This window comes from Papaver somniferum, chromosome 7, assembly GCF_003573695.1.
Source record: "Papaver somniferum cultivar HN1 chromosome 7, ASM357369v1, whole genome shotgun sequence".
NCBI classification, from domain to species: domain Eukaryota; kingdom Viridiplantae; phylum Streptophyta; class Magnoliopsida; order Ranunculales; family Papaveraceae; genus Papaver; species Papaver somniferum.
The window spans coordinates 68,179,056-68,193,374 of record NC_039364.1 but is presented as its reverse complement, the minus strand read 5'-3'; the positions used below and the strand labels follow the sequence as shown (position 1 = coordinate 68,193,374).

General features: G+C 37.0%; 1 protein-coding gene across 1 annotated transcript; it reads left to right on the top strand.

Annotated features, from left to right (window-relative positions):
• Window positions 1-9,521: 9,521 nt before the first annotated feature.
• Window positions 9,522-10,316, top strand: LOC113294725 (uncharacterized mitochondrial protein AtMg00310-like). Its single transcript, XM_026543101.1, has one exon. It carries the CDS (start codon window positions 9,522-9,524, stop codon window positions 10,314-10,316), a length of 795 nt encoding a protein of 264 aa, XP_026398886.1.
• The last annotated feature ends 4,003 nt before the right edge of the window (window positions 10,317-14,319 follow it).

Here is a 14,319-nt window from a genome sequence, read left to right as displayed (position 1 = left end):
ACAATGACTACATAACTTGTTATAGATGCATAACTTTGTTATGCAAATTATGCAGTGGAGAAAATGGTTGCATAATTCGTTATGCGTCTGCAGAAGGTGTTATGCATCTTTTTTGGTGGCTGCATAATGGTTATGTATCAAGTTTTCGAAAATTTTGCCTAAAATGATGATCACCTCCAATTTTTTCGTGAAAAACAAAAATTTGATATTCTTGTTTGTACTCGTTGCGTAGCTCTCTTAAAAAGATTTCCAACGATATAAAATTTGTAAAATTCCAAGACGCAGATTTTTAGATATGTTATATCCAAGTTGCGTTGCCAATTATACCCCTGATGCATAACCTGTCATGCGGATGCATAATCCGTCATGCAAACATTTGTAATAATTTCATATAATTATGGGTGTCACGGTACCTAAAATTAATTGTGGACTTGACAATGAGAATATTATTTTTTTTGGGTCTGCGCCTAATTTTCCCCTTGTAATAACGTGCAAGCGGCAAGCCTATACCAGCTAACAAAATGCATACTCAAGGGTCGTAAGAAACCACAATATTTTCGTAACAGATGCTCGTAGCAGCCCAACTACTCTATTTAGGGCTGTGCAAAAAAATCGGAACCGCGGATTTCACCCTTATCCGTCCGTAAAATTGCGGATAAAACCCAATTCGCAAGAACTACGGGCCGGATACGGTGGGATTCTCAAATCCGCATGTTTACACGGTTTGGTTGCGGTTGGAATTCGCAATCCGCGGATTTACGCGCACCGCACGACAGTAGGAGAATTTCGTTTTAAAACGGGTGTATTTTGGATACGCACGACCCTTGAATATTGTTTTTGCTATATTGTTTGATTACCTTGCTCTTAGCCATTAAAGCATACATATTTATACTAGTTTGCATATCTATATTTTTGATCAACTCCACAAACGGAAATTTATACTAGTTTGCATCTCTGTCTTCTGACACCTCAATTAACTCCATGTTCACGAACATAAATTTCATCAACAACTGTAGCTTTCTGAAAATCACAACAAAATCCGGTAAACAAACAGATTGAGCTAGGTTTTCATAAGAATCCACTTTTCATCGAAAAAGAACTTGAACAAAAAGAACTGGAACAAAGATATTAACGTACTAGCATACATATTTACTGGTGAGTTTTCTGACGGAACTCATGACGGAACTAACTTAACTTGACAACTCAAACTAGCCCTCTGCAAGCACAGTATCAGGAGGGAAACAATCGTAAGCATACATATTTATGAAAGCCATTGGACCTATATTGTTGATTACAGTAGGGTGGTTCAAATACGTTGATTACAGTAGGGTGGTTCTTTTGGAGATCAAAAGAATTGAAGAAAAATTATAGTTTCTGAACTTAAAAAAAAAATTCTGACTAAATCCGCGGTTAATCCGCATCCGAACCGTATCACGCGCTGATCCGCTGATGTGAAATCCGCGAGTGATTGGGCCGGACACGGTTTGATTTCCCAAATCCGCAATTTTGACGGTTTGGACGCGGATGACCCCTAATCCGCAACCGTCCGTCCGTTGCACACCCCTAACTCTATTGACATTGCTTCAACCATTCTTTAACAACCCTTCTTCCTATCTGGTACTCAACTATTTCAATCCCTTCTCCGGTTATCCTCTTTTAACTCGAATTAGATTTGTGCCAGTGCTATGCAGTGGGCATTTTTTCTTCCTTTAATCATATTTTTGACTTGGTGTACGTGGGGCTTTGTCCCTCCCCATGACGATGCATTTTCGATTTGGTATGCGTGGGGCTTCTCCCGCTCGTAGCGATGCATTTTTTAGGCTACACGAATGCAATAAATTGGTGGAGAAAATATTTGATATTTATTTATTTATTATTTTTATTTTTATAAAAAATATGTGTGAAGTATGTGTGTGTTTTTCTCTTTTATGTATTAATTTGGAAAAAATAGTCCTAATATTTCATGTACTTGACTTCCAAATTGAATTTAGATTTTCATAAAATTCTAAACACTTTTAACTTAAATTTTCCTTTTCCATTAATTAAATTAAGTTAAAATAATTTTGTTAACCAAAATTTTGTATGTGAAAAATATTTTGTATTAGAAACTTTTTTCGTAGTTTAACGGAGGTATTGTCCATCTTAGACGGTGTTACTAACATACAGTTAAGTATTTGGTGTAAATATGGTGTAAGGAAATTAATTAGATTAAAACTCTCACGGAAGCGTTGTCAACCTTCTTTTTTGTTGACGGTGTTACTAACGGACAGTTAAATATTTAATGTAAATAAAGTGTAACAATATCCCGACCAATAGAGTTATGCCAAGTATCCTCACATAACTTCTACATTAGAAAAATGTCAATAGGACATGAGGGTTTCATCACCGTTCAATATAAGAACTTATTTTATCGAAGTTTTTAAGGGGGAATATGTGAGGCACGTCAATGGCGTACGGAAGGCCACTCTTATTGTTAATTACTCGAACAATGCACATCAGAGGCATTTAGCAGCATCAGCTTGTGAAGAACTAAAAGGCGAATTCCTCAACCGTTAGGCATTCAGGCCGGCAACAACTTCATACCAATTCAATGATGCTAAGTTCAACTGGACTCCGATCACACGTCGATGATTAAAATTCTGATTGCTAGTAGCATTCTATCACAAATTTAGCCACATACGATATTGTGCATTCTGTGTCGTAGGAAAACAAGCACGGAACACAATTATTGCTTGTTAGGGCGTGTTTTAATTTCTGGGGTCCATATTTTATGTTTATGTCTTTTCTTTGAAAGGGCGTGTTCATGTTCATGGATCATGTGATGTCTTTTCCCTGGTAGGTTCTAGAGGCTAGTATATGAGGTTGGTTTGAATCACTGGGAATAAGTACCAACATTGTATGACTGCAAATTGCATGTACGAGTGGGAAAATTAATTTCTCTCTGACATTGAACATTGCTTCCTGGTTCCACCAATTACTAGTTTTGGAGTGAGAGTATGCGTAGAGGGATCCACTGATTTATAGTGGCTGCCTTCGCAATTTTGGATCTTTCATTTTCACGATAACATCTTCCGAATGAGATTTGGTTGGTATGCATTTCATAGGTAAAGGGGTATATCATTTTTAACTTCGGTAGACCGTAACCTTTATTAATCACATTCCAGGATCCATATAAATACGACTCCAAGTAACTGGAGCGAAATTCACCTTAGTTAAAGCTTCCATATATGCTGCTTTTAAAATTCAACAATAACGAACACTAGAACTCCCGCTCGTCTCACTGTATGGTTTCATGAAAAGTTAAATCTAAAAGCCAGATATAGGATACCATATATTGACTTTTCGGCGTTCACGGTTGTGATGCTCCAGCGAATCTATTAAAGGAACATTATTTAAATACCCCTCAAAATTCGCCCATTAAAATATATCCTTATTCAATTTTTGAAAATACCACTATCTTCTGAAAAGTGGAAGCAACTAGCACGAGTTGCTTTCAGAAGTGGATGCAACTAGCACAAGTTGCTTCCATAAGTGGACGCAACTTTATACAAGTTGTTTCCAAAAAGTGGAAGCAACTTTCTCAACTTAACTCCAAAAAAATAAATTTTTACCCCTCAGGAGTATTTGTGCAAGATCATCAAAAATGGAGGGTATTTATAACATTCCCACGTCTATTAATCTAAGCCTACTATAATTGTTTCCGATGAGTGAAGTTAATTCCAAAAAGAACCACCAAACTATTGCCAATGATTCCCTAGTTGTACTCAGTAACATGCCTCTAAATTTCCCTAGGCATAACCTATCAGCCATTGGTTTAGGAATTAAAGGGTCGATGTCGCGTTAGATAACTTGCTGGCCAAGTCAAAAATAAAACTAAAAGAAAGAAATCAAAGTAAGAACGTCAAATTGGATTATGTTATTTCAGAAATGACGTAGTAGCGCGCGCGGTAACAGTAATTTTCATCCAAATATTACAAGTTACAACATGCCTTTAGGTTTTGTTTTAACTTGATGATCAGATCAGGGGGACATTCCAATCAAGTGATCAACAGAAACGTATGGATCCAATGGATACAGCTCATCAGGAAAATGATATCTGCATACAGTAAAACATGGGAATGGATGGATGGACATATCGTAACATCACAACCGTTAGTAAACCGACATTTTGCACCATCGTTCTCGATACATCAATTACAGATGTCTACTGCTCCAATTGGTCATTAGCATCTCTGGACCTTCATTAATCCTTACAAATTCGTCCCTGGTAGGTTGTGGTCCACTTTTCACATGATCCTTTTACGGCCAGTTACGTAAGAATTCGGCAAGCAATGCCTTACAATATTAAACAAAAATTTCTTTACATTGTCCAACTTTTATAAAAATAATAGATTTCGTTGGTTTTTTATCGAAATGACGGTGCTAAACTTTTCTTTTTTGAACAGAAAGGTTTGAATTCAAATATCATAACAAGAAGAGTAACAGTTGCTCAATCTCAACCGCCAAAATTTTTTGGGGGCAATCAGACTCACAGCATTAAAAATTGGTCTTGCAACTTGATGTGTATATTCAAATCTATTGGCATCATTATTTGGCCTAGTACAAGCAATGAGACACCATTGGCTCATGAGAAGCGGCAATCAACACTTGGCAAGAAGATCCTTCTCCACGCTGCATCGGGTCAACCCACGAATGAACGAATACGGAGCATACCCACCAAAACCGACTCGAATACACCTCCCAGTATGTCAGGGCTGACTCATTTTCTCAATCTGACTCAGATAACTTCTACCACTCAGATGCAAACACAGTCAGACCCCAAAAGGCCAACTAAGGTTTGGTGGATTTCAATATTTCTCCTTATATGATCCCATAAAATACAAAGGGCCTACCGGGGAGCTGAAACCATATCAACATCCCAAGGTAAGTTCTTTCTGGTTTGGATTGCTATGATCAGGTCCTGGCTAAATGTACATCTAAAACTGCTGGCAAGAGTCAACAACTCTTTCTCTATCAGCCACAACTGCAAGTACAAGGACCACTTCAAAATCAACACATTCTTAGATGACAAAAACCAGAATCAACCCGTGCCAAAACTTCAAATTAAAGTTATACACATCACTTTCAGCTTCTCTGAAGATTATGCACATAACATCTACCACCCCCAATGGGAAGGACAAGGTAAAACTCTCAACACTTTAGATAACAATATAAAATTTTCTGTGTGCAGATGCTTGAGCCAGATCCCATTAGTCATCTACATCAACAACAACTATCACAAGTATAAAAACAATGGGATGCTCTCATCCTTTGATCAACACCTACCAAAACCATATTGGCCTAGCTTGAAGATAACCCACAACTACTTACAAAAATCCTACATTACTGACACGGTCAAGAATCCTTTTCAAATTAAAGTTTGGTTTGATTCCCCTCAACATCATTACTGGTCTTATCCCACCACAATACACATTGGTCAATACACTTACTGGTTGCTTTCTGTCTACTACCCCCTTTTCCACCCAAAAATGGCTTCTTCATCAAAATCTCTCAACCCATCCATTGAAAACCTTGTTGCTCAGATGAACAAAACCCTCAAAATGCCTGAAGCAGACTTATATCCCAAGGTTTTCTTAAACCCTAAAAATATCAGAACCAAGCAAGCCTTATGGTATTTTATTGGAAAACTCTGCAGCAACATATGTTTTGAAACATCAAGAATCAGCAATTTCATCAACAATAACTGGGAATTCAATGGCAGAGTTGAATTGGATATATGGAACATGAGAATGAACTACTTTATTCTCAGACTCACCCATGAAGAAGATCATTCTACTCTCAGGAATGGAGGAACTAGAGGAGTATTTGATAAACTTATGGTACTAGTTGGTGTACCCTTGGGAGGTCCATACTTAATTCATGAAGAATAATTCTCTAAGGTTATGATTTGGCTTCTCATCAAAAGAATCCCAACTCATATCATACCAGATATCAACAACATTCTGCAACATGTTGGAGAATATCAAACAGCCAAGAAACCTTATGGAAGGGACAGTTTTGAGAAAAACTTAGAAGTCAAGCTCACCATTGATATTACTAAGACATTAAAGTTTGGTATTGAAGCCTTTGAAACCCCAACCATCTCTCACTGGCTTGAATTTTCCTATCCTCTCAATGGTATCAAATTCTATAAAGTTTGTAGAATTCTAGATCACCCATCCCCACCTTGCTCCATCCCACCTACACCCTCAAAATCCCACTATTCTAACTACAAAAACTTTCCAACTCCTCAAACCCTACCGCCACCCCAAACTGTTTATCAAAAATCTGTCCAAGAAGGTAGAAATGTCATTCACAGAGGTTACACTGATGCTGATGCAGCCCAAGTCTTTGAAATGAAAATGAGAAATGCAAGACAAAAGGAACTTGAAAAGACAATAGCAAAAATTTCTCCTTCATCCTCTCAACACCTCACTTTCGGAGCTTCTACCAGAGCTGACCCCAACTCCCCACACCCAGATGTAATTGCTAACCAAATAAGGAACAAGAAACTTGAGCTATCTAATAAAATCTCCACCAAATACAAGAACCATCAAGCTAAGTTAAAGATCAAGGAAGCAGCTAGAACCAAACACCCTAACCCAACAAACACCAATGTCAATCAAGTTCAAGACACTACTGGTATCTTCCCAGCTACCCCCACCCAAATTTTACCAACTCTTTCTCAAATCAAAGAAATGATGGATGTTGAATCTGAACAATTCAAAAAGAAGGCCTCGAAGGCTAGAAAGACACTTCATATCTTCGCTGAAGCAAACTCACCAACTGATCCTCCTTCTCTTAAAGATTCTGACAAGCAAAAAACCATGCCAAAGAGGAAACAATCCACACATATTGCAGTACCCATGGAAACTAGTGAAGCTGATAACATCAAAAGATTCAAGGACTATTCTGATAACTATGCTGAACCTCTGGACTCAAGCATTCCCCAATTGACTAATGGTGCTTCTGGCTCATCAACATCAACCTCTGAGGTACATCTCTTTATTCTTTATCTTAGTCTAAATCACTTGCACCATTACCATGTGCACTTATATTGTTGCATTATATTCTTTTATGATCCTATAGCTAGGAGATCAACTTCAAAATATCCTCATGTTTCCTACTTTTGGCAATTTTTTATCTCCATATCCTGGAACTATCAAGGGTTAAGGAAAAGACATACCAAAAAATACTAAATGATATGTTTACCAAATTCAACCCTGGCATCTGTTTCATCTCTGAAACAAAGCAGAAACATGGAAAACTTTTAAATTCTATGCAACAGCTTAATATTCAGAATTATTGGCATGTCAATCCTGGAGGGGCTAGTGGTACTGTTGGAGGACTAGTAATGATATGGAAGAGAAATCTTGATGTTAAAATTATGGACTATTCCATTCACCATATCAATGCTACCATCAAGCCTACCAGTGGCCCCTCTTGGATTTTTACTGGTTTTTATGGCAGCCCTTATGATACTCCAAGTAAACTTCACTCTTGGAAAGCCTTGGAAACAACTTCTACCAATCACTCCCTCCCTTGGTTGGTCATTGGGGATTTCAATTTCATCTTGCATGATAATGAAAAATACAGTACTCAACCATTGGACAGTGTAGAAGCTAATATCTTTAGTAACAAAATTATGGACTTGGATCTAATTGACTTAGGCAGTACAGGCTGCCCTTTCACTTGGTCCAATAAGAGAAGTGGTCCTGCTCTCACTGAGCAGAGATTGGATAGAGGTCTTGCCACTGAATCTTGGCTTCTCTTATATCCAAACTCCACTATCACTAATCTTCTAGCAATTGGATAAGATCACCACCCCATTCTTCTTAACACTAATCCTCATTGGTGTACTGGTAAAATTCCTTTCAAGTTCTTTGGTCCCTGGTTGGACCATAAGGACTGTAAGGATATTGTTCTAGAATGCTGGCAAAGAAATATGTCTGGTTCTAGTGCTTTCCTCATTGCTAGAAAGCTCAAAAACATTAAGCTGAAACTTAAAGTTTGGAACAAAGAAGTGTATGGCAACATAAAGTCAAATATTGAAGAAAGTAAGCAACATCTACATTGGCTACAAGAAAACTACTTCAAGCACAATAGAGGTGAAGCTTTAAAAACTGCAAATCAAGTTTTCAGAGAATGGCAAGACATTGAAGAAAAATTCTGGAAGACAAAAAGCAGAGATCAATTCATCAAATTGGGGGATAAGAATACAAGTTATTTCCATAGAACTACAAAATGCATATTAAGAAGAAACAAGATAGATTATATACAAGACAGTACTGGAAATTGGATTGAGGATTACCAAGAAATAAAACAATGTTTCACCAACCATTTTTCTAAGATGGCTACTGTTGAATCTCCTGACATGAACCCTGAAATCATTAACCTCATCCCTACAATTGTCACCAATATTGATAACAACATTCTCAAAAGAATTCCTGAAAATCATGAAGTCAAAGCTATTCTTTTTAGCATGGCCAAAGATAAAGCTCCAGGTCCAGATGGTTTTCCACCAAACTTCTTCCAAGCCAACTGGGATATTGTAGGAGAAGACTTAGTTAAAATGGTACAACATTTCTTCAAGTTTGGGCATCTTCTCAAAGAAATGAATTCCACTTTTATATCCCTGATACCAAAAATTGAAAACCCAACTTGCCCCATCCACTTCAGACCCATTAGTCTCTGCAACACCACCTACAAAATAATATCCAAACTTTTATCTCAAAGAATGAGACCTCTTCTCAACAAAATCATATCTCCCTACCAGTCTGCCTTTATACCTGGAAGACAAATTGTTGATAATATATCTATAGCCCATGAAATTATTCACTACATGAGAACCAGAAGAGGACTCAAAGGAAATAAAGGAACCATGGGGATCAAGATTGTTATGGATAAAGCTTTTGATAGAGTGGATTGGAAATTTCTCCACACCATTATGACTAAAATTGGCTTTGACTCTGAATGGTGCAACAAAATTATGCAGTGCATCTCCACTACTTCTTCAACTGTCCTGATAAATGGCTCCCCTGATAAATTCTTTAATACCTTTAGAGGTCTCAGACAAGGGGATACTCTATCCCCATACTTATTTCTTTTCTGTATGGAAGCTTTGTCCAGAACTTTATCTCATGCTGAAGACTTGGGCATCATCTCTGGAGTAAAAATCTGTAAGAATGCTCCATCTATAAACCATCTTATTTTTGCTGATGACTGTATGGTATTCTGCAAAGCAAATACTATTGAACCCCAAAACCTCAAGGACATCCTCAACATCTTTGGAGATACTTCTGGTCAACTCATCAACTTCAGCAAATCTGGTATCTTCTTCAGCAAGGACACTGACCCAGCTCTAATGCCTCATATCTGCAATCTGCTAGGAGTTCAAGCTCTCCCCCTAATGAAAAATATTTAGGCTCTCCTCTATTACTCACAGAAGCAAAATCCAATCTTTCAAACCAAGAGTGGATAAGATGAAGAGAAATCTGTCAAGTTGGAAGAATTCCCCTCTAAATCCAGCTGGAAGAGAAGTTATAATAAAATCTGTCACCTCCACAGCCAGCATTTATCAAATGAACTGCTTCAGAATACCTAAGAAAACTTGTCAAGATATGAACAACTTACAAATAGATTTCTTTTGGGGAAAAAATCTGGAACACCCCACTGGGTTCTACCCAAAAGCTTGGACAACTATATGCAAACCAAAGGATCTTGGTGGATTAGGGTTCATGAATATGGAACTCTTTAATAGTGCCATGATAACAAAAATAGGATGGAGGCTGGAACAGGATAAGGACTCTCTCTGGTACAAATTGATAGATTCCAAATACTTATTGGGGAGAAATGTTCTAAACATGAATACCAAAGCCAAAGATGGAGACTCATGGATTTGGAAAGGGGTTCTTGAAGGAATTCAGAATATACAACACCACTGTATCTGGAGAATAGGCAATGGTAACAAAATCAAAATCTGGGAGGACCTTAGGATACCTGACTCAACTGACAAGCTCAAAAAGCCTGCACACTTCCCCACTGATATACAACTGCTTGCTCATTTAATGACAGATCAAAAGGAATGGAATTTCCAACTCATTCAGCAAATTTTCAATCCTGGTACTGCTCAAGTCATTAGTGACCTTGTTATCCACTCCAGGGAAGAAGACAACATGCACTGGAAACTCAACAGCACAGGAAAATTCTCTGTTAAAGCTTTGTACAAAGCCAAAATACAGAACCTGTATAGAAATGATCATACAACAAGAAACTGAGGAGCTATATGGAACTTGGAAGTGGCACCAACCATTAAAATCTTTCTATGGAAATGCACTCATGAAATCCTCCCAACTAATGCTAAAACTTCAAGCATTCTCCACTATATTGATCCCATATGCAAAATATGCAATAGTGGGGAAGAGACAATGACACATATGTTCCTCAACTTCCCTGCTGCCACTGAGGTTTGAAAGCACATGTTAGGTGGAAATCATGGTCTTTTTGATCACCAAACTCTTTTCATGGATTGGTTCAATAGTTGGTTTCAAAATGCTAGCTGCAGTGAGAATACCTGCACTTATGCAACCACTTGCTGGTTCATATGGAAGGCTAGATGTGATCTAGTATTCCAAAACATTACTCCAAATGCTAAGAATACAACTCTCAGTATACAACAACATCTATGTGATCATAACAGAATCCACACTTTTCCCTACCATGCGCTGAATACTCAGGGGCATACTTATGATGTTGATCCCCATATAACAACAACAAGAAATTATGTTGGGATCCCTCCTCAAAAGCAGACTTTTGGTTTCTTAATCAAAATCTGCACTATTCAGGATCCTAAGACTTATCAGTTCTTCTCAACACTAACTATCACTGATTTTGCAGGAAACTATGTTGATAGCAGAGGACACACAGGTCAATGAGGAGCAGGAGGAGCCACGGGAGGAGCAGACTTAGCGTTTGAGTGGGCAGAGAAAAAGCAGCACATGAACATTGAAATACAAGATGAAACCAATGAAATTCTGGAACACTTCAATGCTCTCTATCTCAAAGCTATAAAGGGAAGATTCAGCAAGAACTATCATAAGGAAAAACAAACACTAAATGAAGCAACAGTCTTAAATGTAAAACCTGTATCTTTTGTTTTAATGGTTCTTAAACTTCTTCATAGAACCCAAAATCTCCAAGCTCTAAACTTGGATATTACTTGTAAGAACCTTAGCAGTGGATCTGATGTTTTTCAAAACAATGACACCGCTAGCATTGCTATCAATATATTATCTTAGGCTCTGCCTAAGTTTTCTTAATAAAGAAAAAAGAAAAGATCGTAACAAGAAAAACAAATACAAGGAGAGAGCCATAAAAGAAAACAAAAGCCCCCAACTAACGTTTCCTGGCAGTAGTTCTTTTCCCTCTGCCCAGACTCTTGTTGCTTATCTTGTTGGGGATTTTTCCGTTCTATTTGGACCTTGGGAGTTCTTTTTACGTTCTGTTACTAGAACCTTTTGTATAAAATGAATTTTTTTGGCTAAATTTAATCACATATTCAATTTTTACGGCCGACCACGTTATTATCTTCTTCTTCTTAATTTTCTCCACACTCGCCTAATAACAAAATAAAATACACCATTGAGAACCTTGTTTCTGAAAACATGCCGTTATTTTTGTTTATACGATTTTATATTAAAAAAAGAGCTACGTTTGTTGGTCAGTGCGTTGAAAATTCCGTTTTCATAGATTTTGTTGATTCAAACAAGTGAAATTTGACCTTTACGAATAAAAGTATTGGATAAAAACTGGAATTTTCACTAATCACAGGGTGAAAACTGGAATTTCTAAAGTGAAAAATCAAACTTTCATTTTACTCTCAGGTGAAAAATCATAATATCACTTGATTTGCAGATGAAAAATCCAGTTTTCACAATGTATTCGATATGCGTATGAACAAATAATAAAATAATGTGAAATTTCGTCAACAACTTTCTTTTTTTTTCCTTTTTTCGCTAGATACATTTATTTTATAATTTGAATTTGGTGGTGCTCAAATTTTAAGGCCAACCACTGTGACTCTCCATATTCAAGATTTAAGTTGACGACATGTCACGAGACCGCAACCCCTACGATAATACAACTTTCAAGCCAGAAGCACCCAATTGGTTGGCGCAACAAAAAAATAGTCATTAGATTTTAACTTCCAAAAAAATCTGATGGATTGGGTTTAACGTGCTCAATCATTGGGCTTAAATAGATATGTTGTTAGATTTTAACTCGAAAATCCAAATCTGATGGTTTAGATTTGATGCAATCAATGGTTGGACGTGAAAATATAAAAAAAATGTGCGCTTAACTATTAGGCGTAACAAACTTGATTCAAGCTCACGTTCAAGCAATCCCTTAGACACCAGCTTAAACCAAGGCTTTCGCGATGGACTTGGTAAGTTGAATGTTGGATCGAAGGTAGGTTGCTTGGAAACAAAGCTACCTTGTCTAGGAAAGGAAACACTCAAATACTTGACCAAAATAGGCTTTTAGTCACGTACTCACGATTTTGGTTCGGAAACTGTTGTCAAAAGTTTGTGTACAATTTCCAATTCACAAAGTCAACCATAGTCACACTTATAAGTGTTGCTTTAATAAATCACTCATAACTTCTTCGTTATAACTCGGAATTGAGTAACTCTTGGCTCGCTGCATTCGTATTCTCATTCACTACAACATGAGGACCTTTCTAGTGATAAAGGTCACTCTCACAAAATGATCATGGGCTCAAAATCCTCTAGTGTATATATAAATATATATTTACCATCATAGGAATTGTTCTATAGAGTGAGCACTAGTTTCGATAGATAGATAGATATATAGATAGATAAATAGATAGATAGATAGGTAGGTAGAGTTAACAAGAGAATCAAGAGTTTATTACTAACCTTTAATAAAGTTCTCCAAGATGTCTTCATGTAGCCTTGAATCTTCATTCTTCAAGGATAGCTTTGATTTTATATTCTACTTCTTAAACCTAGTCTAGTAAAAAAATTGACTTTTAGGAGACTAAATCAAGAATGCGTTTTGTCATCTAAATTTGCCAAGTGACTTAACATACCAACGCTAGTGGGTTCAACCGAGCAATGCTAACATCTATGGTTTTAGGGAATCTTTCTAAACATCAAAAGAGATTTTCAATAACTTATTGAAATCTGAACTCAGGGTAAGTACACGTACCTAGTACGCATACCATAGATATCTGAAGTTCCATAATATAGGTAGGTACGCGTACTAGGTCCTGGATTCGTGAATGGGTACAATTTGCATACTAGGTACGCATACTGTAAAGGATATGAGTTCGTGATCAACCAAGCGGTATGCATACCAAACGCGCATATTGTCGGTCCCTGAATTCACGGATTGGTTATAGGTATGCGTACCATTTCGCATACCTACCCAGTACGAATCATGAAGATGCTTATAAACTACTTTTCCAAATATGTTTAACATTGTCACGACTCTCATAAACACCTCGAAGACATCATTGATCACTAAATCACTTTGTGTTGTGCATCATGATTAAAATCTTAAGTGTTTAAATGAATAAGATATTGCTTATAAGTTCGAAAAGAATATTTGTTAAGAACTATCATCATACACGGTTTCGATACCCGGACCATGGTGTATATTCTTCTAAGTGATTTCAAGACATGTTTCTCACACGCTTACATGGACTCCTAACAAAAGTTGCATCTAAATAGAGAAAGTGTTTGCTTGAATCTCAAGTTATCTTAGCTTGAATTCTAAGCAACCCTCGGTCTTGCAAATCTATAAATAGAGAGACTCAAACAACCAAAAAATTCAATCCTTGACACTTCTGTGTCCTAGTTGTTTGCTAGAGTCATCCTCTATTAACTTAGGTTTCCTATAAGAAATATAACTAGGTATACGAATTAAAGACTTCAGTTAGGGATTCGTAAAGCCAGATCCGACTATCTTTACCTTGATAGTTCGTGTATCCTGATTTGCTCATTTTGTTATCGAGGTTTTAGTAATATCTTTCAGAAACGAGATAGATAGAAATCGTAAAGTTCTCTTCGTCTCAGACTTTGTGATTCATCGGGATAGATATCTAAAACTCTTATTGATTGATCGGTTTAAGGTTATTCCTGAGAGGTGGTTAATAATTCAGGCTTTTCAGCTAACTGAGTGTAAATGCTCCGTATTTGCTAGCTTCGTCTATGCAAACATATTTTCAAACCTTGAACTACTCGATCTAAAAGGAAA

Coding starts and splice junctions, on each gene's coding strand:
- LOC113294725 (XM_026543101.1), top strand. CDS start 9,522: ATGAAGAGAAATCTGTCAAGTTGGAAGAATTCCCCTCTAAATCCAGCT.